This window comes from Mirounga angustirostris, unplaced genomic scaffold (genome assembly GCF_029215605.1).
Source record: "Mirounga angustirostris isolate CCGP_5_RB_7025 unplaced genomic scaffold, mMirAng1.0.hap1 SCAF_16, whole genome shotgun sequence".
Taxonomy (NCBI): Eukaryota; Metazoa; Chordata; class Mammalia; order Carnivora; family Phocidae; genus Mirounga; species Mirounga angustirostris.
Genome location: NW_026991724.1, coordinates 18651610 through 18674131, shown reverse-complemented (window position 1 = coordinate 18674131; position 22522 = coordinate 18651610). Strand labels below are relative to the sequence as shown.

The following is a 22522-nucleotide window of genomic DNA, read 5'->3' as shown; positions in this document are numbered from 1 at the left end:
AGTGCTTTACTTTTTGTTTTGCAGTCTCCTCTAAGCCATGACCTCATCCTTAACCTGACTCAGGACGGGATCAAACTGCTGTTTGATGCTTTCAATCAGAGACTTAAGGTAACTATGAATGACAACTAAAGTTGCATGTCAAGCTGATTAATATGTGCTATTGTGAGATGTTTCTGAAACTAATAAGTCAGAGTAGACTCCTGTGATTCAGAGTCCCCCACAGTCTAGGGGACTAAAGCTGTACCTGTTCCCCTAAATAGAGGAAAGCTGGGGGTGGGGTGGGATGGGGTGGGGTGGGGTGGTTGGAAGGAGGCTGGAAAGGACTCCAACCCGAGGCTACAGAGGTGAAAGGGAAAAAGTGTTGAAGATTTGGGGAATATGCTATGGGGAGGGGACTCTTAAGTTATTCAACTTAAGGAAAGCGACAGAAGAGCTAAGTTATCTGGCACAGATTATTCCAAGTCTTAAAAGGGATACTAAAAATGGGGCCTAACTGCAGAATAGGACCAAAAGACTTGTTTTTGTATCTTGTTTTACTTCATTCTTAGGTCAAACAGTATGTCTTGGAAGATGAAAAATGGAACTGTTCTTCCTAAAATGCTGGGGCTTAGGGCTTAATACCACCAGCAATGAGTTGATTCTTTAACCCCCTTCAGGATATGTAAACAAACAAATTAGTGCTGTGTAGGGTTTGTCTTAATTGCTGTTCAAGTGCAGTTTACTAACACCTGTTTTCAGTCCAGGATGTTTTTAATATACTATTTATGAATGCCTGAGCTTCACAGATTAGTCATGTGACACCAGACTCATGCCTCAGAGTCACAAGGTTGAATGTGGCTCTGGGCAGTGGCATACCAGAGCAGTTACCCTGGTTAGGTTGTGCCTTTCCAAAAACTTGGGTATTTCCTAGTTCTCATCATCCCATCACAAGTGAACTGCTAAGGAGACAAGACGGAACATGGAAAAGGAATCTGTACATTGAATGAGAAGTCCTCATTATGATTATTTTTCAAAAAGCAAATGTATTAGCCCCACAACTACCTTGCCTCTCCTTGTGGACTTAGTCATCCTGTCTTCACTGACCAAAAGTTTCACAGTGGGAAAGGGAAGACAATGGTCATTAGTGTGGCTTCATTACAAATTGGGGGGAAAATAATCTGGAAACACCTTTACAAAGAGTTATTTGTCTCAGCTTGGTAAGTCCACTTTAGGAAACATAACCCCAAAAGCTTATGGGGAAGGTAATATTGCCAGGTATTTATAACAGGGCTCTTCATAGTACTGAAAGGCTGGAAATAACCTAAATGGATAAAAAAGGGGGATGGCTAGGCAGCCCATCGTAGAATCACAGCCTGGTGAGGACAGTGTCATGTATTTAGTGAGTACTTGGTACGGGTTAGGCACATGGCTAAGTGCTTCCCATACATTTCCTAACCTAACAAGCTTGTGAGCAATACTGTTTACCAGTGAGACAATAGAGGGACAGAGGGTGAGTGGTCTGCTAAGCTTTTAACCCTGAATTACCAGTGTGTGGTGGCCCTTGGGAATAGAAATGACTTAGCTTCTGTGATGGGTTTGGGAAATAAATGTGATAAAAGCTGAAGAAAATTGAGCACACTATGGAGAAATGTGAGGAATGGGAAGTACATTTGAATGGGAAAGGAAATAAATAGAACCGTTTCTTCTGCTTTCTGTGGGGTCCCTATGAAGAGAGGGGGCTGGGGCCCTGTCTGAGCCTCTGGAAACTGGGGAAGCAATTCTCAGGTGCCCTTGGTCAGCATCAGATTTGACCTACCCCATCTGCCTGCCCTTCCATCTGAGCACTTAAGAATCCACCTCTCCCTGATGCCTTGACTCCCTGTCTGTGAGAAAGCCCTGTGGAATGAGGCTTCACAAATCTCATCCTTTACAACTACCTGTCTTTTCATTTCCTGTCTTGGCTGCTGCCGTGGCTTCTCCTCTGGGGAATTCAAGGCCTTTTCCAGCCGAGAGGATGGTAAATCATGGACTTCAGACTTCCCCAGCTGGTTGTCCCTGTGGCTCAGCAAGCTCCATGGGCCAAAATCTGCTTGTTGATTCTCCTGGTGACATGAAGGACTCCAAGATGGGTCTCTTGCCACATTTGCTGTCATACATAGGCCCTGTGATTAACTGTGGGCCACTGTTCTCCCATTAGGCAGGCAGGGTTGAAACACCCAAAATATTGGTCTGGATTATTGGCAGGTGGGTAATAATGACACAGAAGGAATATCTTCGAGGCCTACCCCCAGGGTGAGTGGTGGGTCATCATTGGCCAGTTGTAGGGGTGGCAATCAGGGAGGCAGAGTGCCTGCACCTGCTATATAAGCGAGGCTTCTGGCTAAAGGCTGAGGCTTTCTGCCAGCATGGGGCCCTGGCCTTGGTGAAATGGCGTACCAATTTGGCATGATACAGGCTTTCTGAAGGGGACAGTAGGTATCTTATGAATCACAGCTGTTCCTCTGTCCTTCCTTGCATGACCTCTCTTGGCACCTCTTTTCATGCTTTCTAGCTTCATATTGCCCGTAGCTAGCTTCATAACAGTCAGACTTGACAGATGTTTTAAGTACCTTTCCTGTGTGAAATAATAAAGCCTGACCTTAAAGGGCTTAATTCCCTGGGACTGGTGAACAGCATACACAAGTAGCATAGGAGAGTTGATTGAAGTGCTGTGATGGCCCAGCAGAGGGAGTTAACTCTTAGCAGTAAGTAGGATCAGAATAGTTGCATTATAATTAAGAGGTGCCCAACTTGTGGTTCAGTGTTAGGATCATGAAACAAAGTTAGGGATGAGGTCTGGCCAAGAGTAAACTGCCTATTATGTCTCATTTTCTGTGGCAGTGCCAGATGCTTCTACACACAGGGCCCCACGGCCCCTTGTAGGATGAGCCCTCAGGGCAAGCGCACATTGAACCAGCTGTGCTTATTCCTCTACAATGAAGGCCAGGACTCCCAACTGGAGGATAGTGGCTGGTGCTCTGGGCCCCAGCCAGCCATGCTTCTGGCTGCCAAGCCCTTGACACCATTAGCATAGAAGACTTCATAGTGCTCATTACTTGGCACCCCTAGTGACTGAGTGTTCAATACTTTTGTCTCTGCCCTGAGTTCTTGGCATTTAATCCAAGGCTGAACCCCTTGATATGACACAAGGGTCCTGAGGTTCTCCAGGTGCCCTTCAATAGTTATATATAGATATAGATGTAGATACATGAATATTGTCACACTTGTCCTAACCTAATGTAATACAACTTCTAGCAGGATATACCGCCCCCCTCAATCTTTTTGTTTTGTAAACTAAAGTATTTTAAAGCTGTTTTTTAAAGTGAATTGATTTGGGGTCTTTCTAATACGGCAAAGTGTGGAATAAAAGGAAGAGGGCTCAGTATCCAAAGGTACAGCTTTAACCTTTAAGCTACGTGATTTGTTTCTGTGGAGGGTTTCATGGTTCTGTATGTGCTGTCCTCTGTATGACCCAGTAGTAGATTAGATAGAGGAACCTTCACCTGCAGCATCCATGGACATCTGTTGAGTGATCCACTGGAAGAAGGAAAAGGAGAGGTTATGCTGTGTGTGTGGTATGGGTTTTTCCTCCAGATTTAAAAATGAGAACAAAATATAATGTCTGGTGCTTCAGGAGAAGTCTGACTAGTGATAGATTTTTTTTTCTTCACTGTTTTTTAAATACCTTTTTTTTTTAAGATTTTATTTATAAGTGATCTCTACACCCAACAAGGGGCTCATACTCACAACCCCAAGATCAAGAGTCACATGCTCTACCGACTGAGCCAGCCAGGCGTCCCTCTATAAATGTCTTTTTAGTCAGTCTTTTTCAACTGCAGAGCATTACCAATGCTTAAACATTTGATTTTTTTTTTTTTTAGGTGATTGAAGTATATGACTTGACTAAAGTAAAGTTAAAATATTGGTAAGTTTACTCCCCCACTGGTATATGTCACAGGATTGGTACAAATGGAGTTTATCTATTACCCTCATTAAGTTAGTAAAGGAGTCCCATCCATAGCAGTTCTACGATTACAGCCTGGTGCCATGATTTCCTCAGGCAGCCTCCAAACCTATTCAGCTTTCCGGGGAAGAGAAGGAAATCTTATTAAGGACATGCTGTGTGTAGAACACTTCTCATATATGTCAGCTCATTTAATCCTCACAACAAAGCAGGGCCTCAGCTTAGAGGTGATATGACTGTCTTGTGGGTCACAGCTGCCATCCTTCCCCGCCGCACCCCCCATAGGTCTGACTCCAAAGCCTATGAATGCTAAAGCGAACGCCAAAGGGACTGCTGTTTGGGGGCCAAAAATCTACTTTTTTTTTAGATTTATTGGAGCGCCTAGGTGGCTCAGGTGGGGAGCCTGCTTCTCCCTCTCCTGCTCTCCCTGCTTGTGCTTGCTCTGTTTCTCTCTCTCTCTCTGTCAGATAGATAATTAAAATCTTAAAAAAAAAAAAAAAGATTTACTTATTTTAGAGAGCAAGTGCCTGCAGTGGGGTGGGGCAGAAGAGAGAGAGAGACAGACCTAAGCAGACTCTGCACTGAGCGTGGAGCCCGACCCAGGGCTCAATCTCACGATCTTGAAATCCTGAGATCATGACCTGAGCTGAAACCCAAGAATCACATGCTTGACCGACTGTGCCACCCAGGTACTCCATTGTTGTTGTTTTTTTAAGATTTTATTTATTTATTTGAGAGAGCAAGCACTGGGGGAGAGGGGCAGAGGGAGAGAGAGAAGCAGACTCCGTGCAGAGCATGGAACCCACCGTGGGTTCAAGATCACAACCTGAACCAAAACCAAGAGTTGGACACTCAACCAACTGAGCCACCCAGGCGCCCCCAAAATCTACTTTTTAGAATGAAAATGGGAATAGTCTGTATCATAAAACAAATATTTGAGCTCCCATAATGGAAAGGCACTGTGCTAGCATCCAGAATACTCCATATAGTAAGCTTCCTTAACAGGCTTCCCTTTTCCTTTGTGAGGGCATGAAAGGGCCTGATTCCTGGGGCTGGCTCAAGCAGCATTTACCGATAGAGAAGTGGATCAAGCAAATGTGTAATAGCACTGGTCCCTGCAGATTCTTTGTGTCTTTCAATTTGTTGGAGCCTTTGTACCTCAAGGTCTGGTTTCTCTTTTCGCTCTTTTTTATTTATTTTTTATTTTTTAAAAGATTTTATTTATTTTTGACAGAGAGAGTGTACAAGCAGGGGAAGCAGCAGGCAGAGGGAGAGGGAGAAGCAGGCTTCCCACTGAGCAGGGAGCCCAATGTGGGGCTCGATCCCAGGACCCTGGGATCATGACCCAAGCCAAAGGCAGACGCTTAACCATCTCAGCCCCCAGGCGCCCCATCTCTTTTCCCTCTTAAGAGTTAGTGGTAAGTAAAAGCATGGGGTCAGCCTGCCCTGGGTTCATCATTCTGTTACCGCTGACCTGGGGAGTCATTTAACCTCTCAGAGTTTGTATTCCCATCAGAGAAATGAAGCCAGTAATATGGCTGCTGGGTTAGGAAGAGGACATGAGACACTGCTGGCAAAGCATATAGCACCATGCCTGGTTAAAAAACAGGTGTTCTGGGGCGCCTAGGTGGCTCAGTCAGGTAAGTATCTGCCTTTGGGTCAGGTCATGATCCCAGGTCCTGGGATGGAGCCCCACATCAGTCTCCTTGCTCCACGAGGAGCCTGCTTCTCCCTCTGCCTGCCGCTCCCCCTTGCCTGTGCTCTCTCTCTCTATAAGCAAATAAAATAAAAAATCTAAAAACCTACTGCTAAAAAAAAAAAAAAAAGAGGTATTCTTGGGCGCCTGGGTGGTGCAGTCGGTTGAGCATCCAACTCTTGGTTTCAGCTCAGGTCGTGGTCTCAGGGTTATGGGATTAAGCACTGAGCATGGAGTCTGCTTGAGACTCTCTCTTCCTCTCCTTCTGCCCCCCCCAAATGAGTAAATAAATCTTAAAAAAAAAAAAAAGAGGTGTTCCATGAATTATGCTAATTTAAAAAATATTCTTAACCTTAAGCATTCTTCTAATTCTTTTTTTTTTTTTTTTAAAGATTTTATTTATTTCACAGAGAGAGACATCAAGAGAGGAAACACATGTAGGGGGAGCGGGAGAGGGAGAAGCAGGCTTCCCGCCGAGCAGGGAGCCCGATGTGGGGCTCGATCCCAGGACCCTGGGATCATGACCTGAGCTGAAGGCAGATGCTTAAGGACTAAGCCACCTAGGCGCCCCTTACGCATTCTTCTTAAAGTCATACATGCCATATTTTCATGCTCATCATCTAAAATCACATGCTCCTCTTCATTTCCAAGCCCCTCCCCCTCAGGTGTTTCCCCTTTGCATGGGATCCATCTCTCCCCCCTCCCCCCATTCACCCAGTCTTTGAGTGCTGGCTGTTAAGAAAACAAGCTGCTTGGGGCGCCTGGGTGGCTCAGTTGGTTAAGCATCGGACTCTTGGTTTTGGCTCAGCTCATGATCTCAAGGTCCCGTGTGGGGCTCTGTACTCAGAGTGGAGTCTGCTTCAGATTCTTTATCCCTCTCCCTCTTCCCCTCCCTGCTCGCCCTGTCTCTCTCAAATAAATAATAAAATCTTAAAAAAGAAAGAAAGAGGGCGCCTGGGTGGCTCAGTTGGTTAAGCGACTGCCTTCGGCTCAGGTCATGATCCTGGAGTCCCTGGATCGAGTCCCGCATCGGGCTCCCTGCTCTGCAGGGAGTCTGCTTCTCCCTCCGACCCTCCCCCCTCTCATATGCTCTCTCTCATTCTCTCTCTCTCAAATAAATAAATAAAATCTTTAAAAAAAAAAATTTAAAAAAAAAGAAAGAAAGAAAAAGAAAACAAGCTGCCTTGCTTGGCTATACTGTTCCTTTAAGATGTCTATCCCCTTTTAAGAAAGTTCCTTTTGAAGCCAAACTATTAGTAGGCATCCTAGGAAAACACATTAACACTTTCTATTCCTTTGGCCATTCTTTATCCAAGTCCAAATGCCATGGGGCTGAGACTGAATTTATTTCCTTCTAAACTGCCTGATGACCCCACATATCTTGGGAGGCCCTAAGGATCAATTCTGTCTGTCAGCCTCAGGAGACTTGACTTGTTCTGACTTAAGTAATTATTCCTCACATAAAAGTTCTTTAATTAAACTTGTGTTTTGGCATACTTGTAAACTCACCTGCCTATGTTTTAAGAATAACTCTTGGGGCGCCTGGGTGGCTCAGATGGCTAAGCGTCTGCCTTCGGCTCAGGTCATGATCACAGGATCCTGGGATCGAGCCCCACATTGGGCTCCTGGCTCAGCGAGGAACCTGCTTCTCCCTCTGCCTCTCTCCCTGCTCATGCTTTCTCTCTCTCTCTCTCTCTATCTCTGTGTCTCAAATGAATAAATAAAATCTTTAAAAAAAAAAAAAAAAAGAATAACTCTTCCAACCACCATCTTCAGTGATTTGAAAAGCATCTTTGTTTTTCAGTGGAGTGCATTTTAACTCTCAGGCCATAGCTCCCACCATTGAGCAGATTGACCAGTCTTTCGGTGCAACCCATCCTGGAGGTAAGCCCAAGTCCATCTGATTCCTTTCATCATCTGTCACAGCCCATAATGATAAACCTAGCAAGTGATCCCATCCCAACCCCAGCACCCCTGAAGCCAGGTTCCTGTAGAATTTGAGGGTTGATAGTTGGGTGTGAAGGAAAGCTCCTCCCCCTTTGTTTTCAGCCTAGGAGGTCAGTTCAGGAATCAGACACAAGGAAGGTGTTGCCAAGCTGGTCTGTGTTCACATTTTCTGATGCCATTCAACCATGTCATTTTCTCCTTCCCATTCCCACAGTGTACAACTCCGCTGAGCAGCTCTTCCACCTCAACTTCAGAGGACTGTCTTTCTCTTTTCAATTAGACTCATGGACCGAGGCTCCCAAGTACGAGGTTAGCCCTTCCCTTCCTATGGTATTTGTCACCCAGTATCCAGGTAATATGGACCCAACAGACAGTGCCACTGGGGACGCTGGATAGGTAGCCTTTCTTTGGTTTCCTCATCTCTCAGGTCTTCAGAGGCCAGGATGGGCACAGTGGGTGGGGTTGATAGCAAGAACAAAGCCCAAGCCGGCATTCCCAGGAATGGGCACTTCCCACTGCAAAGTGAGGTCAGGCTCCCTTTTCAGAGAGAAACTCAGTTGTGCCTTGGTTTAAAATTCCAAATCACTGTGGTTTTTAGCAAATTGTTTCATTCATCCTTAGGTAGCAACATCCTTAGGGTCGTGAAATGATAGATGTTTGTAAAGCTTCCATTTTATTAAAGAAAGCATTCCTGTAGTTTCTTCTTGATGAAAGAAAGAAAAACTAAGTAAAATTAAAGATGAACCTCTTTGATGGGGGGAGTTGATTGACATGGAGCCGGGTTTGACTGTGTGCTTTGACCTGGCCCAGGGGCCTGGGGAAATGCCAGAGCCTGGCTCCGATGGCCTGCAGTGTGCTCTTAGTAAAACTGTTGTCTTATGTTTGCAGCCCAATTTTGCCCACGGTCTAGCTTCTCTCCAGATACCCCACGGGGCGACTGTGAAACGAATGTACATCTACAGTGGAAACAGCCTACAGGATACAAAGTATGTGTAGGGAGCACAAACTTCACGGTCCCTGGGCTCCCTGGGAGGGAGGGCAAAGCCTCTGCTCATTCTGTGCCTGCCTCCAGGGCTCCCGTGATGCCCCTCAGCTGTTTCCTTGGCAATGTGTATGCTGAGAGTGTGGATGTCCTTCGAGATGGAACTGGACCCTCAGGTTTACGACTTCGGCTACTTGCTGCAGGTCAGTTAACTTGCCTTGGGGTGGTGAATTCTCCATTATATCCATGTTGAGACGATCTAAAATCCCACATGCTTAGAGATAATTGGTATAAGACAACGTGGATATTTATGGTTAAAGCTTTGATTTAAATTTGTGAAGGGACAAGACATAGTTTTATCATTGGCAAATCTTAATAAATGACAGTAACACTGCTTCCCCTAGGATGTGCATAAGCCTTCTGTGTGCTTATGTAGTTTTGCAGTGCCTCCCAGGCTGTTTACTGGAGATGTGTCTTATGGGCTGCGATATTGGTCTGTTCTCCCCTTTTCCACCTTTTTTTTTTTTTTTAAAGATTTATTTACCCATTTTAGAGCGCACAGCGGGGAGGGCAGAGGGAGTCTCAAGCAGACTCCACGCTGAGCACAGAGCGTGACATGGGGCTCATTCTCACGACCCTGAGATCACGACCTGTGCGGAAACCAAGAGTCGGACGCTCAACTGACTGAGCCACCCAGGTGCCCCATTCCCTTTTCCACCCTTTATGGCAAGTTCTCAGTAGGCCAGCAGCAAGGACTTGTTGAATTGTGGTTTGGCCAGACCCTGCTGTGAATTTTGCTGACTGTGAACAAAAAGCTGCTGCCTTCAGTGGCTGGTCTCACCAGGATCCACGCCCTATTTGTGATTTCCTTGTATGTGGCCAGTTTCAGCTACTGTGGACCTTGAGCCATGCTTGGTAGTACAGGCCATGTCTTTGGCCTGGGAGCCAGCATAGGAGCTGTGCCTTTATGGAGCTCATAGTCTAGCCAGTGTTTGTTCATAAATTGGGGTCTTATATCAGTTTCTAGGGCACTGGTTCTTACCTATGAAGAGTCTGGTATATAAACCGTGAGCTCACTCCCCTGAACAATGAGATAGTTTACAACCTCCAGGTTAGGAATTTTTTTTTTTTTTTTAAGATTTTATTTATTTATTTGAGAGAGAGAATGAGAGAGAGCATGAGAGGAGGGAGGGTCAGAGGGAGAAGCAGACTCCCCACCGAGCAGGGAGCCCGATGCGGGACTCGATCCCGGGACTCCAGGATCATGACCCGAGCCAAAGGCAGTCGCTTAACCAACTGAGCCACCCAGGCGCCCAGGAATTTTTTTGAAATGTGGTTTTCTAGCCAAGGAAGAAAACTCTACTTAAAAGAATGTTGCACTTGAGCTATAGTGTTTGAGAGAATTGAGATTGAGAATTGAGACGTAGAAGGTCAAGTGATTTAGGGTCTCTCTTGTCAGGAGGATCACACCTTGAAACAGCAGGGTAGTCAAGGATGATGCGGTTGTCCCAGGTGACAGCAGGAGGAGTCTGTCAGGGGTGGGGGATCTCCTCCAATTGTGACTGCCGTCCTGTACAGCACACTCCCAGTGGTCACATGTCACAGGGTCAGTGGGGGAAACACTTGAAGTCAGGGACGCGCCACATCACTGTCCAATCCAGTACCCATTGAGAGTTTCCTTTGGCAAGCAGAAAGGTAGCTTGTGTCAACCAGCCCATTTCTCACATGTTTCCTTATGGGGTGTAGCTACTGGGATGCTTTTTTTTTTTTTTTTTAAGATTTTATTTATTTATTTGAGAGAGAGAGAATGAGAGACAGAGAGCATGAGAGGGAGGAGGGTCAGAGGGAGAAGCAGACTCCCCGCCGAGCAGGGAGCCCGATGCGGGACTCGATCCCGGGACGCCAGGATCATGACCCGAGCCGAAGGCAGTCGCTTAACCAACTGAGCCACCCAGGCGCCCTTTTTTTTTTTTTTTTTTTAAGATTTTATTTATTTAACAGAGAGAGACATAGCGAGAGCAGGAACACAAGCAGGGGGAGTGGGAGAGGGAGAAGCAGGCTTCCCGCAGAGCGGGAAGCCCGATGTGGGACTCGATCCCAGGACCCTGAGATCATGACCTGAGCCGAAGGCAGACGCTTAACGACTGAGTCACCCAGGCACCCTACTGGGATGCTTTTAAGATAGGAAGTCAGTTCACCTGTCTTGGTCCCCACAATAACTTATAGGAAGATTCACTCCAGGGAATCAGAACCTAAAATAGTCTCCTAAAACTAAGGGTATTTTTCCCTTGGTAGGCTTCAGATAGGGTGAGACAAGAGAGAAGACTCACACATGAAGGGTGCCTTCCCTGTGGCCCCATCTGGACATTCGCAAGTGTCTGGTACTTGGAGACTTTGGGCATACAGTCCAGCTTGACAGGACTTTTGGTGGGTTCTGTAGGTCACCCAAGCTTGCCTAAGCAGCAAGATTTATAGACAGAGGTTAACGTGGGCTATGCTTTTCCTGTGACCTAGTTAAACACAACCTTTATTTGCCACTCGGTGTATATGTGCTGTGACTAAAGACTCTTGGGTTAGTTGAAGAACTCAGTACCAATTTATTTCAGATGTTGGATCCCTGAGGTCTTCCCTATATAACAAATGGATTGTTATTCATGAAAGAGCTTTGTCAACTATAAAGCTCTTTGTAGAGTAAGGTGTTGGTGATTATCATGTACCAGGAAATGCAGTCTTCCTCAGGTTCTTGCGTGTGTGTGTGTGTGTGTGTGTATGTGTGTAGGGGAAGTAAAACACTTTGTCTTCCCATCCACAGAGTTGCTGTGTCTGTTGCTATTCCACATCTGCTATGTGTGTGTGTGTAACTGGAACTGTTTCCAAAATGTATTAGACAGAGTCAGGGTTTAAAGATTCTTCCCAAAGAAGAAACTTTTGGCAAATTGGATTTTCTTATCCTCCCACTTTTCTGGTTTGTCATTTTTGAGTGTTAGTGGGTCTATCAGTGTTTGTAGAATTAGGGAGTGAGTTAATGGATATTTCACTCTTGGCTTTTCTATAGAGTGATCTTGAGGTCCAGTCTCTGGTTGGGGGTTACCATTGAGAAGCCCCTCTTAACATAAGTTCTTGTATTTTGTCAGGAACTGGAAAGTGGCAAGAGATAATAGCACCTCATTATATACTTCCATAGCATCTATGCTGCTGTGTATTGTACCACAGCTGGGTGGGGTCAGATTGGGATCTTCACACCATAAGCTCCAATATGGGCAGAGACTGCACTTGTTTTGCTCAGCATGTTTCTTCAATATCTAACAATATCTAGCTTCAATATCTAACAAAGACATCTAACATGTCTAGCCCATGGTAGTCAATAAGTAAATATTTGGTGAGTGAATGAATGAAGTTTTCAGAGCTCCACATCACTTTTGTGGGATTGAATGAGTCTCTGGGATTTTTTTTTTTTTCTTTTCGGTTTTTTTGTTTGTTTGTTTGTTTGTTTTAGGTTTTTTTAGAGAGGGAGACAGGGGAGAGCAGCAGAGGAAGAGGGAAAAAGAGAATCTTAAGCAGGCTCCACGCCCAGCATGAGCCCAACTCGGGGCTCAATCTCACCACCCTGAGATCATGACTTGAGCCGAAATCAAGAGTTGGACGCTTAGCCGACTGAGCCACCCAGGCGCCCCTCTCTGGGATTATTTCAAGTAGATAGTGATCTCTTGTAGCATCGCAAGCCCTTGTGACCTGGTATTTCTGTTTTTATGCAGTCTTGCTCCTCAGCCAGAGCTAATAATGCAGCGTGCCTCTCTGGGGCCGCCTTGGCCCGACGCTGCAGGATCTCAGGCTCTGGGTGGGAACCTGACCACCTTTCACTTACTCTCTGCAGGTTGTGGACCTGGCCTATTAGCAGATGCCAAGATGCGGGTATTTGAACGTTCAGTGTATTTTGGTGATTCCTGCCAAGATGTTCTTAGCATGCTTGGCTCTCCACACAAGGTCTTCTATAAGTCAGAAGACAAGGTAGGGGAAATGTGTTTATAAAGTCAAATAGGCAGTCTCCTTTTAAGTAAACTCTGCCCCCAAGGTGGGATTCGAACTCACAATCCTGAGATCAAGAGTCACATGCTCTACCGACTGAGCCAGCCAGGCGTCCTTCTTTTTTATCAATATTAACTTAGTATCAAGTAAATATAAATTGTTTATTATTTTTCCATAGAACCTGTTCTGTTAAAACTGATAAGGAATTAAATTGAAAGTTCTTTCCTGATACTGTTGGTCAGATTATCCTGCCTTTTTTTGGGAGACCAGGGCCCAGTCTGTGGTCAACCAAAGCTGGCTGCATTGTTCAGCACCAGTAGCAGGAACTCTGACACTCTTGCTTACCCAACAGCTTGATCTTACACCCAAAACACAGTTTGTAGACTTTTAGTCAATCTGAGAATTGTATTAAGGAGTTGGGATTTTAATTTGTTGTTATTTTCTTCCCAACAGATGAAAATTCATTCTCCTTCCCCTCATAAACAAGTTCCATCCAAGTGCAATGACTACTTTTTTAACTACTTCACTCTTGGAGTGGTAAGTTGTGATTCCTTAGAGAAATGTTTCATTTCTGTGGTGGTGGACCATGCACCTGGGCACACCTTTGTGTCCACATGGAGCTGTAACCATGCCTGGCAGCAGGGAAACTAGCCCCAGCTGGCTTTGCTCAGTGCTCTTGCATTGGTACCCTAAAGTGGGCCTTCCCTAGCACTGAGATTGCTCAGAAACACTGGGTCCCTGGTATGTCTTGGCTTCTTTATTGAGGGCAACATGCTGCTCAGGTGGAGGCCATGGGAATCATTCCAGGTAACATAGTTTGAGATCTGCCCATTTGTAGAACATAGGAGCCTATTCTGGAGTCACAAAACAGGGAGACTAAAAAAGGGTCAAAGACAGTGGGAATGAGGGCTCCTGGGTGGCTCAGTTGCTTCAGCGTCTGCCTTCGGCTCAGGTCATGATCCCAGGGTCCTATGATCGAGCCCCACGTCGGGCTCCCTGCTTGGTGGGAAGCCTGCTTCTCTCTCTCTCTGTCAAAAAAAAAAAAAAAGACAGTGGAGTCAGGAGTAGTGGGGGAACAGCAGTGGGGTCATAAACTCTTGAGGGTAGGACAGTAGCAGGAGGGAATGGCACTTTGTAAGCAGAACCTCTCTAGTTCAAGGGCCACTGATGATAAGGGACAAGGAAGATGGAACAAATGGACCAACCCTAATAGGACTTCTGTAGGTAATGTAGGGTTGGAGTCAGAGGTAACCCTGAGGTCACAGGCCCAGAAGGCTGGCAGGATGTGAAACTTGGGGAGGGTGTGGTGGATAGGAAGAAGTGTTCGGTGGGCAGCATCAAATCCAGGTCTGAGTCCTGGTGAGAGGCTGGACCTTCGGTTCTAGGGGTTGCTGACTCCCATAGAGAGGGCCTAATGGCCAGTCATGGCATTCAGAATAGTTGCGTGCTTTGAGCCGCTGGAAATTCAGGTGGTCCCTGAATCTTCTTGGCAGCCTTTAAGCCAAAATCTGTGCTTAGTTAGAGTTTATAATCAGGTACTTGTTAGGAAAGGTCTCCATGATGTGTTTGAGTTCCCAAGCAGTAGGAGTTGTAGCCCATGCGTCTGCTGGGCCTGCTGCTACAAAGTTTGGAATGAGGGGCCTGCAGATAATTGGGTGCCCCCTTCACTGAAAACGTCCAGTTAAGGCTGCTTGGCCTCAGCTATCCTCTTGACTGTTGTTTGGGAGAAGGCTATTGCCCAGACGCATCCGCCTTGTGGAGTGGCTATCTTTGAGTTGGACATGCCCTTAGAAAGGCCCTTGCCCAGCCTCAGTAACTTTCACTACTTGGACATCCTTGTTTTCTATCCCAGGATATCCTCTTTGATGCAAATACACACAAAGTGAAGAAGTTTGTCCTACACACCAATTACCCTGGGCATTATAATTTTAACATGTGAGTATACCTGTACCTGCCCCTCCCAAGAATTGAGCTTTGGGTTGAAAATTCCCAGGAAAAGAGAGCCTGTGGCTTTGAATGTTCACTAATTTGTACCTGAATTCTTACAGTTTCGTGGGAAATGAACATTTCCTGAGTGTTTGCTCTGTTCCTGGTACAGTGTCAATACCTTACGTCTCTCCATTTGTACCCATTTTACAAATAGGGAAGTAGAGAGCCTGGTATCTTATCCAAGATGACAGGGTCTTCAGACCCCAGAGCAGAGCTTCGGGGGTGGGTTCATTCTGTGTTTTCCTGGGGTGTGGGGTTAAGATGCGCGGGTGGTCAGGCCTCTCAGGGGGCCCAGCCTTTATCCATCTGGCTTCTCTCTCTAGTTATCACCGCTGTGAGTTCAAGATCCCACTAGCCATAAAGAAAGGTGAGTAGTGAATATCCCCAGAGTAAGAAAAGGGTTTTGAAGTTAGTCTTTCATGATGCAGAGACACAGTGATCCAAACAGAAATGGTAGCAGGAACCTTTGCCCACCTGCTTTGCCCATAGCCTCAGCTCCTCTGGGTTGGGCTCTGTGTTCTGGGGCTGCATTTTTTTTGGCCTGTAGTCTGCTGGAGGCTCTCAAGATCTTTTCCTATGATCATGGGATCGCTGGTCCATGATGGAGAGAGTTTCCTACACATGATTATCCAGGTGTTCCCATGTCGGCCTTGTGACTGCTGTCTCTACCCTCTTCCATTCAGCAACTCTGAAATAGCCCATCTGTCCTCCCTCTGTACTCCAACCCCAATGCACAGGGTGGCCAGGTCTGGATTCTGCCTAGGCTAGGGTCACAGGTAGGCTGGACCAGCTACCAACCCACTCTGTGTTCTCTTTTCAGAAAATGCAGATGGTCAGACAGAAACATGCACAACCTACAGCAAGGTGAGCTATTTTCCCACCTCATGTAGCCCCAAAATGAGGTGGGTGTGAGCCTGCCAACAGTCTGGGGCCCATGTCTTCTGGGCCAGCCATTGGTCATGATCAGGTCCCTGCTAACCCCTTGCTGCCCCCATCCCTTTTGCAGTGGGACAACATCCAGGATCTCCTGGGCCACCCTGTGGAGAAGCCTGTTGTCCTGCATAGGTGAGTGGGAGGTTGCTATTTCCAACCACCCCATCCTGCTCCTCACAGCCCAGAAGACTTAGGGAAGCCTAGCTGTGCCTATGGCTTAGAAATGACAGAAGTTTCTGTTGTTGCCACAAATATACTTCTCGCCCCCCACCCTGCACATTACCACTGGGCCAGCTATTCTGCATGTTTACCTGTACCAGAGAGGTTCCCCCTTGGGGATAGCTCCCCTCTCCAGGTAGGGGGGCCTTTCACCCCTAGTTATTCAGAAAAAGAAGCACTTTTCACTGTCCTGGGCTCTTTTTTTCCCATTAAAGTTGCCACATGCTGTAGTCTACAGCTTCCTACCCAGTTGCCATGCTGCCTAAGGCTCCTCCCTCCTAACTTGCCACTCCAATCTAACTGTGTAATAACTTCCTGTGCCTCATTGGGCTGTGTAGGATTCAGAGCTTGAATGATACCTGTCACTACCCCTGGTACTTCAAGGGCCTGTGTTGGAAACAGCCATGAGAGACCACTGGCCAGTAGCCCCCATCCCAAAAGGGACTGGATGCCCTGCCTGGCCTCGGCTTCTGTCTACACCTCTAATTCTGGCTTCCCTGGCCTCAGGTCCTCCTCCCCAAATAACACCAACCCATTTGGCTCTACATTCTGCTTTGGTCTTCAGCGGATGATCTTTGAGGTAAGCCCTGGGGGTTGAGGGGCCGGTGGCCATGGCAGGGACAGGCAATTGATGGAGGAAGGTTGGGGAGGGCCTAACAGCCCTGCTCGGTGAGTTAATCCTTCCCCAGTAGCCCTGTCTGCTAAGAATCTGACCTGCCCGCATTGAACAGTAAGAGTATAGAAACTATGTTGGGGAAATTCGAGGTCATGGAGGCTAAATCAGTAGACTTATCCAACAAGATGAGAGGTAACAGGGATCCCACATATGTGAAAACGTAAATATGGTAGGAAAGGAAACCCCAGGGAGCACATGGGGCTCAGCATGGGAGTGTTGGGGGTCTTTGAATGCCATATGAAAGAATGTGCTGTGGGTGAGTGGCTGTAGAGGCCCCACTGGCTTGGGAGAAGAATGGGCTGTCCCTCTTCTCCCTTTTGGATGCTACACCTTCACTAGGCCCCTAGCAGTTCCAGAAGGACTGGATAAATAGGTATAGTGAAGTTTATCCCATGAAGAGCAGGCAGTGGCTGGGCCAGGATGACCCCTAGCATGAGTGGGGGATGTTGAGGGATCAGCCCAGCCCTGTGTGCAGGTGTGTTGAACACACAACATCCATCCTTTGTGCACAGGAGCTGCCCCAAATCCCTTGTCTGCAGTCACAGCCCTAGTACTGGTGGTTTTTATGGATCTGATTGCCTACCATGCCTGCATCCCTTCTACTCCTCCCCTTTGATTCATTATCCGCTTCTCACACCAGGTCATGCAGAATAACCATATTGCCTCGGTGACCCTGTATGGCCCCCCCAGGCCTGGTACCCACCTGAGAACAGCGGAGCTCCCCTAAGGACATCACCACCCATGCCCCTCTGCCCCGTGGAGCTGTGCATTGCATCCTATTCAGCGGGCCTCCATGTGCCACCCTGTGGGTTTTCTTGGACACCTTGCCAGTGTTGAAAGGCTGTTGTGATGTTCTGAGGTGGGGCTCAGACTGGGTGCTCTGCCATGGGGTGAGAGGCCCAAATATTCCTCTGTCCGTCCTCAGCCTGCTGGTGCCAACAGAGGACACAGACTGCAAAGAGAAGCACAAACTCTGAGCCTTGATACCTGGACCCAGGCGACCTCGACTAACACATACGGAGGCAGAGTTCTGTCTCTCCTGTTCCACACGCATTGGAAAAAGTTGGGACTCTTTCTGTGGCTGAGGACACAGGCACCCAGGACGAGGACGAGGTCCGGCCTTTGGCCCATCATTGCCACGTGACCCTTAAGGCAAGCAGGTAGCATGTCCATAGTACTTGGTTGCGACTTTTGCACTACATCCACTTTAGTTACTTGATGAGCTGGCTGTGGCCAAGGTGGCCCACCTGCCTTTCCCTGTTCCTTCTTTGCACGCGCTCCCTACCAGGCCCAGTAGGCACGCCCAACTCATTGAAACACAGCTTTTTACCATCCAGGTATGTGCCCAGGCCTGGTTCCTACCCCTCTCGGAGCCAGCCTTCCAGGTCACCTGTGCCCCTGTTCTGCCCCAACCTGGCTGGCAGGCTGCATGTTTCCATCCTGTTTGCCTCTTTTATTTAATGCCAAAGTTTTAGCCAAAGACATCTTCCTCCTTTTATTGTTTCACCATTCTGTTCTGCACTGTGGGCTGGCTCTCTTGCCCCAACCCTGGGCAATGTCCCCTGGCCAGGCCCATTCATGGCTCAAGGCCTCTGGGGGCTCAAGGAAGGCTGGGCTGCTCAGTCTTCTCATGGGTCTTGCTAAGGAAAGTAGCATATGTGCTTTAAAAATAATCCTTTTGAAAAGAATTGAGAAGAGAAATGTATAATTTTATCCCATTTTTAATATTTTGGTCTAGCAACTTGTGATACATAGATGACAATTTTGTGAGTTTTTCAAATGTGTGTACAGATTTTTGTAAATATGACTCTTTTGTAATTAACTCATGTACAGCCTCATCCTGTAGAGTTTAACAATGAATGTGCAGGGGACCTGCCCTAGGCTCCTAGGTGGTTCCTGGGCTTATAGCCAGGCTTATGTGGCGTTCCCATAATTTTGTGACTGACTGGTGTCTTCCCATTTGGACTGTGGCCTGGCCAGAGACCCCCCCACACACATCCCCCCGTAGGGGCAGCCAGGACTATCCCCACGTTCTTCATGCCCTGCCCATACCCCTCCAATAAAGACCTATGCCCTCAGCAGCTGCTCACCATGTGCTGTTGCTGAGATGTTTGTACTAAAATAAGCATGGAGGTGTTGATTTTTAAGAAAGTGGGTGAAAGATATGGGAAATTTTATGGTGGAGTCATCTTAGGTTCTTGGCTCTTCTGAGTGGGGCAGCACAGCCTCTAGTAGGAGACTGGCATTGTTGTGTGTGTGTGAATTCTTATGTGGTGAGGAAAGACTCTAGGTAAGACCATGCACTTGTTTGTCCCTGTGTGCCTCCATCCCTGGTGTTGCAGCCAGACCAGGGCCCAGGAGGGGTTGGTTTCGGGAAAGGAGACCTCAGAAGAAGATCTAAAGATCAGTACAGGGCTGAAAATCCAATTTGGATGGGCAGGTGGGAAGCAACATGCCTACCTTCAGATTGAGTTGTAACAAAATGCCTGCCAGTTCCAGGACCCCACAGCTCCTCCAGCCTTGGGAGAGACCTGCATTTGCATCACTCTAGGACTTCCAAATCAAGGAGTATGGTCAGATTCCATGAGCCTCTGCGACCACCCATCCCCAACCCCCAAAAACCTACTTGGTAGTAGGAGGGCCAAACATATTTACCTGTTTGGCAAGAGCCTGGTGCTCTAAGGCCTCAGCCCTGGCTGTCTCAAAGGGCTACCATCTAGGTGATTCTAGATCAGCTCCGAATAAGGTAGGCCAGCAGGAGCCAAGTTCAGTCTTAATTCCCTGCGGACCTGTAGAGGCAGACTTCTGGTGATATGGGCTAGATTTTTGAAATCTTCCGCCTCTGGGAAAGAACTACATACACGGTGATAATCATCCTGGGTCTGAGTGAGGGGAGCTTGGGGCCATGAAGGTGGCTAGGGGCCCCACTGGAAAGAGCCAGCAGCGACAGGCCACGGACGGGCACAGGCTAGCCCTTGGGGCCCATTCAGTAGGCGCCACATGAGCCAGATGTCGGCGGCCGAGAGCCCGTGTACTACAACCAGCTCCCGGTAAAAGCAGGGGTCAAAGGTGCGCAGGTGCGGCGCCGCTGACGGCCGGGGGATGCCAAAGGTGCGGAAAGCAGGGTGGGGCTCGGGTGTGAGCCGAAGGCGCTGTAGACACATGCCCAGAAAGACGTCGTCAATGGGGAAAAGCTCAACTTGCGCGCAGGCGCCGGCCAGGCGACGCAACGTGACCCCCGAAAGCACAAAGCCACCACCACCTGCATAGGCCGGGTAGGCGGGCAGGCCGTACACCGCCTCAGGGATGTAGTATTTACTGGTCCGCGCACGGATTGGCCGAGCCTGCACGATCACATCGCCCGCAAGCAGGTCCTGCGCCGGATCCCGCGGCGCCAGGAACTCCAGCAGGTTCCCCACGTGCACGAACACGTCTGCATCGCCCTTAAAAACGAAGCGCACGTCGGGGCAGTAGGCCGAGGCCCAGGCGAGAAAGTGGATCTCCTTGAGCGTTAGGTTGAAGAAAGTGTCGTCGAAAGCCCAGAGCAGGATGTCCGCGTACGCGCGGCTCTCAGCACGCAGCAGGGCAGGCCAGTGGGTTCGCGTGCCCTCCCCCTCCGCGTCTGCCCCGTCTGTACCCGCGCCCCTGGGCACGCCCAGCAAGAACACGCGGCGCACGAGCGCCCCCTGCACGCGACCCTCAGCACCCCACGTCTGGCGCACGGCTTGACGCCGCTCGAAGTCCGCGGCCACTGACTTGACGGCGATGAGCAAGTCGGGTCCACCTTCAGGTGCGCCATCTCCTCGGCACTTGTGCGGCTGATTAATGAGCAGGGGGAAGCGCCGCTGGTCCTTGGCGCGCAGGTAGCGGCCAAAGTCAAAGGGCCCCGTGGGTGTGGGCGGCGCCGGTGTGTCCCCTTCATAGGCCAGCGGGGCCGGGGCCGGGGCTGCGCCTGCGTCCGGCGCCTGGAAGACGCGGAGTCCCGGAGTGGGCCCTGGCGCTGCCTTCCCTTGCGTTCGCGGGGCGCTTGTCGTCGGGGCCGCGCCCTCGCGCTGCGCGTAGAGAAGGAGGCCGAGGGCGGCGCCGAGGAGCAGCGTGAGCGACGCGTCGCCGCGGAGGCGCAGCCTCCGCCTCATGTCCGCGTGGCTGGCGCCCGCGCCCCCTGCAGAAACACTCAGTCAGGGGCTCGCGACGCGGAAGCCATTGGCCGGGAGGAGTTCCCGGCCTCGGTCTCCCCGAGGGGAGGGGGCGGAGGCCAAACGCCGAGGGTCTCCGCTACCGGCCATTCATCCCCCTCCGGCGTTCTGCTCTGGGCCGTGGCACACCCCCACACACTGGGTTGGGTACCCTGAAGAGGCTGCAAGTTTCTCCTAGTAGCCAATCCCCACCCCCCTCAGCGCCGGACGGTTCCCTAAGGCCTGGAGACGCCGAGCTCGGCCCCGTTCCCCGCCCGCCCTTCCCGCGCTGAAGCCGAATCCCTTCTACCCCCTCCCTACCCACCACGTCGGTCCTTGGGATCCCGACACTCACGCTTGTCCCTTGGGAGCGGCGCAGCCCCGGACGCCAGGGCCTCCGGGGCTCAGCGCAGGGTCCCAAGGGCAGCCATGGACGGGGCTTGGGCCAAATGCAGCGTTGGCAGGAAGGGGGGGGACCGGGGCCGCTGCCACGTGACCCTCCAGCTGTGCGCGCCTGGACATCTGGAGCTCAGCTCCGCCCCGGCGCCGCGGGGAGCGCTGTCTCCTAGTGAAGACTAATCTCTGAGAGGGATCCCCACGGGCAGCTCTCTCTGGGAAGGCCGGAGGCGGTGGGTTCTGGTTTCGGTGTGGGCTCAAACTCCCCAACTCTGCCTTTTGGTGGGGATAGGAAGAAACATTAGCCTCTCTGGTTAATCTCCGCACCCCCACCTCTCCGGAGTGAGGCAGGGCCTGGGCTGGCAGGAGCCCAGGGCTGGCGGGTCCCAAATCCCCGAGGCTGAGCGTCTTAGGCATCTACTTGGCCACCATCCCAGGCTAACCTTGGAAGCACCTCTCCTCAGCTCACCAGCAGCCCAGGTTCAACCAGGCAGGACCTATAATCATAAATGGCCCAGGACATATGGCTGCCTCCTTACTCCTGGTTCTGCCATGCCTCCCTCCCACCCCAGCAAACACACACGGACCCACAAGATTCAATTCTCACAACTCTGGTAGCAGCTCTCATTGCTCATGCAGATGGGGACACTGCCCCTTAGGGAGTTAAGTGACTTGCCCAGCATTATACAGGGAGAAATGCAGAGTATTGCCCTAGGTCTTCTGGAATTCAGTCTGGGACTCTTTGCTCTGTCCTCCCTTGACCCTCTCCGCATCTATCCACTAGGATACAGGACAGGGGCCAACCCTCTCTGCTTTAACTTCACAGGGGAGCACTTCAGTCTGTCTCCCCAGAGGTACCTCTGGGCCCCCTGGGCCCTAGTACCCCACACCCGCATAGTCCAGCATAGCCTCCTACAGGCAGAAATAACCAAGCCTGTGTCACTGCAGGCCAGATTGGACTGGCAGGGATGATTCAGCTGGAGGGATTCCTGAAGTCAGCCAGTGAGTAAAGGGTTTGATCTGGGATCCCAGTGGGCAGAGAGTTGTTCTGGAGATTGAGGGCCCCCTCGATTAAGCAGGCAGCCCCGCCCTCCATCGGGCTGAAAAAGGCAGAAACTCTGAGGTCCTCCTGCACTCTCACTCCTCATCCAGTGTCACTAGGCCTGTTACCTTTCATCCTAAACAGTTCCCAGTGTTCATCCCTTCTCTCCATCTCTGCTGCCACTGCCCTAGCCTGGGCCTCCACCCCTACCCTCCCTCCCTACACCTCTCCCTCTTCTTCTCCCTCCTCACCAGCCTCCCCACCTTAACTCCCCACACTCTCTAAATGCTTCTCACTGGCCTCAGTGTAAAACCCAAAATCTGTAAAATGGCTTACCAGACCCTGAGCTATCTGCCTCCCACACTCACCAAAAGCTCTCTTTGCAAACCCACCCACTACCCCTAGATCCAGCCACTCCAAATTTTCTGTTCTTCTAACATCCTCTGTTCTTCTAACTTT

At 49.4% G+C, this 22522-nt stretch overlaps 2 protein-coding genes across 9 annotated transcripts in view; one reads left to right on the top strand and one right to left on the bottom strand.

Moving 5' to 3' along the window:
* The window catches only part of PHAF1 (phagosome assembly factor 1), a 31409-nt gene extending 12834 nt beyond the window's left edge, over positions 1 to 18575 (top strand). For 3 of the 7 annotated variants that reach the window (XM_064580830.1, XM_064580829.1, XM_064580828.1), the window contains exons 4-17: positions 25 to 108; positions 3900 to 3943; positions 7483 to 7562; positions 7840 to 7934; positions 8514 to 8611; positions 8698 to 8810; positions 12482 to 12615; positions 13087 to 13170; positions 14486 to 14568; positions 14946 to 14989; positions 15443 to 15486; positions 15629 to 15687; positions 16282 to 16354; positions 17091 to 18575. In XM_064580830.1, coding sequence (XP_064436900.1) covers positions 25 to 108; positions 3900 to 3943; positions 7483 to 7562; positions 7840 to 7934; positions 8514 to 8611; positions 8698 to 8810; positions 12482 to 12615; positions 13087 to 13170; positions 14486 to 14568; positions 14946 to 14989; positions 15443 to 15486; positions 15629 to 15687; positions 16282 to 16354; positions 17091 to 17177 — 1122 coding nt within the window. In that variant the 3' untranslated portion in view covers positions 17178 to 18575. Of the gene's footprint in view, positions 1 to 24; positions 109 to 3899; positions 3944 to 7482; positions 7563 to 7839; positions 7935 to 8513; positions 8612 to 8697; positions 8811 to 12481; positions 12616 to 13086; positions 13171 to 14485; positions 14569 to 14945; positions 14990 to 15442; positions 15487 to 15628; positions 15688 to 16112; positions 16260 to 16281; positions 16355 to 17090 lie in introns of those variants that run through there. The other 4 variants (XR_010408105.1, XM_064580833.1, XM_064580831.1 and 1 more) reach the window with 4 other exon arrangements.
* Positions 18156 to 22240, bottom strand: B3GNT9 (UDP-GlcNAc:betaGal beta-1,3-N-acetylglucosaminyltransferase 9). 2 transcript variants are annotated; one of them, XM_045890968.3, is made up of 2 exons: positions 20951 to 22240; positions 18156 to 20612 (listed from the first exon to the last, which is right to left on the bottom strand). In XM_045890968.3, exon 2 carries the CDS (start codon positions 20584 to 20586, stop codon positions 19366 to 19368), a length of 1221 nt encoding a protein of 406 aa, XP_045746924.1. In that variant the 5' UTR covers positions 20587 to 20612; positions 20951 to 22240; the 3' UTR covers positions 18156 to 19365. The 2 variants fall into 2 exon arrangements, with proteins under 2 accessions (XP_045746924.1, XP_045746925.1); XM_045890969.3 differs by having other exon boundaries at positions 20981 to 22240.
* Positions 22241 to 22522: the final 282 nt, after the last annotated feature.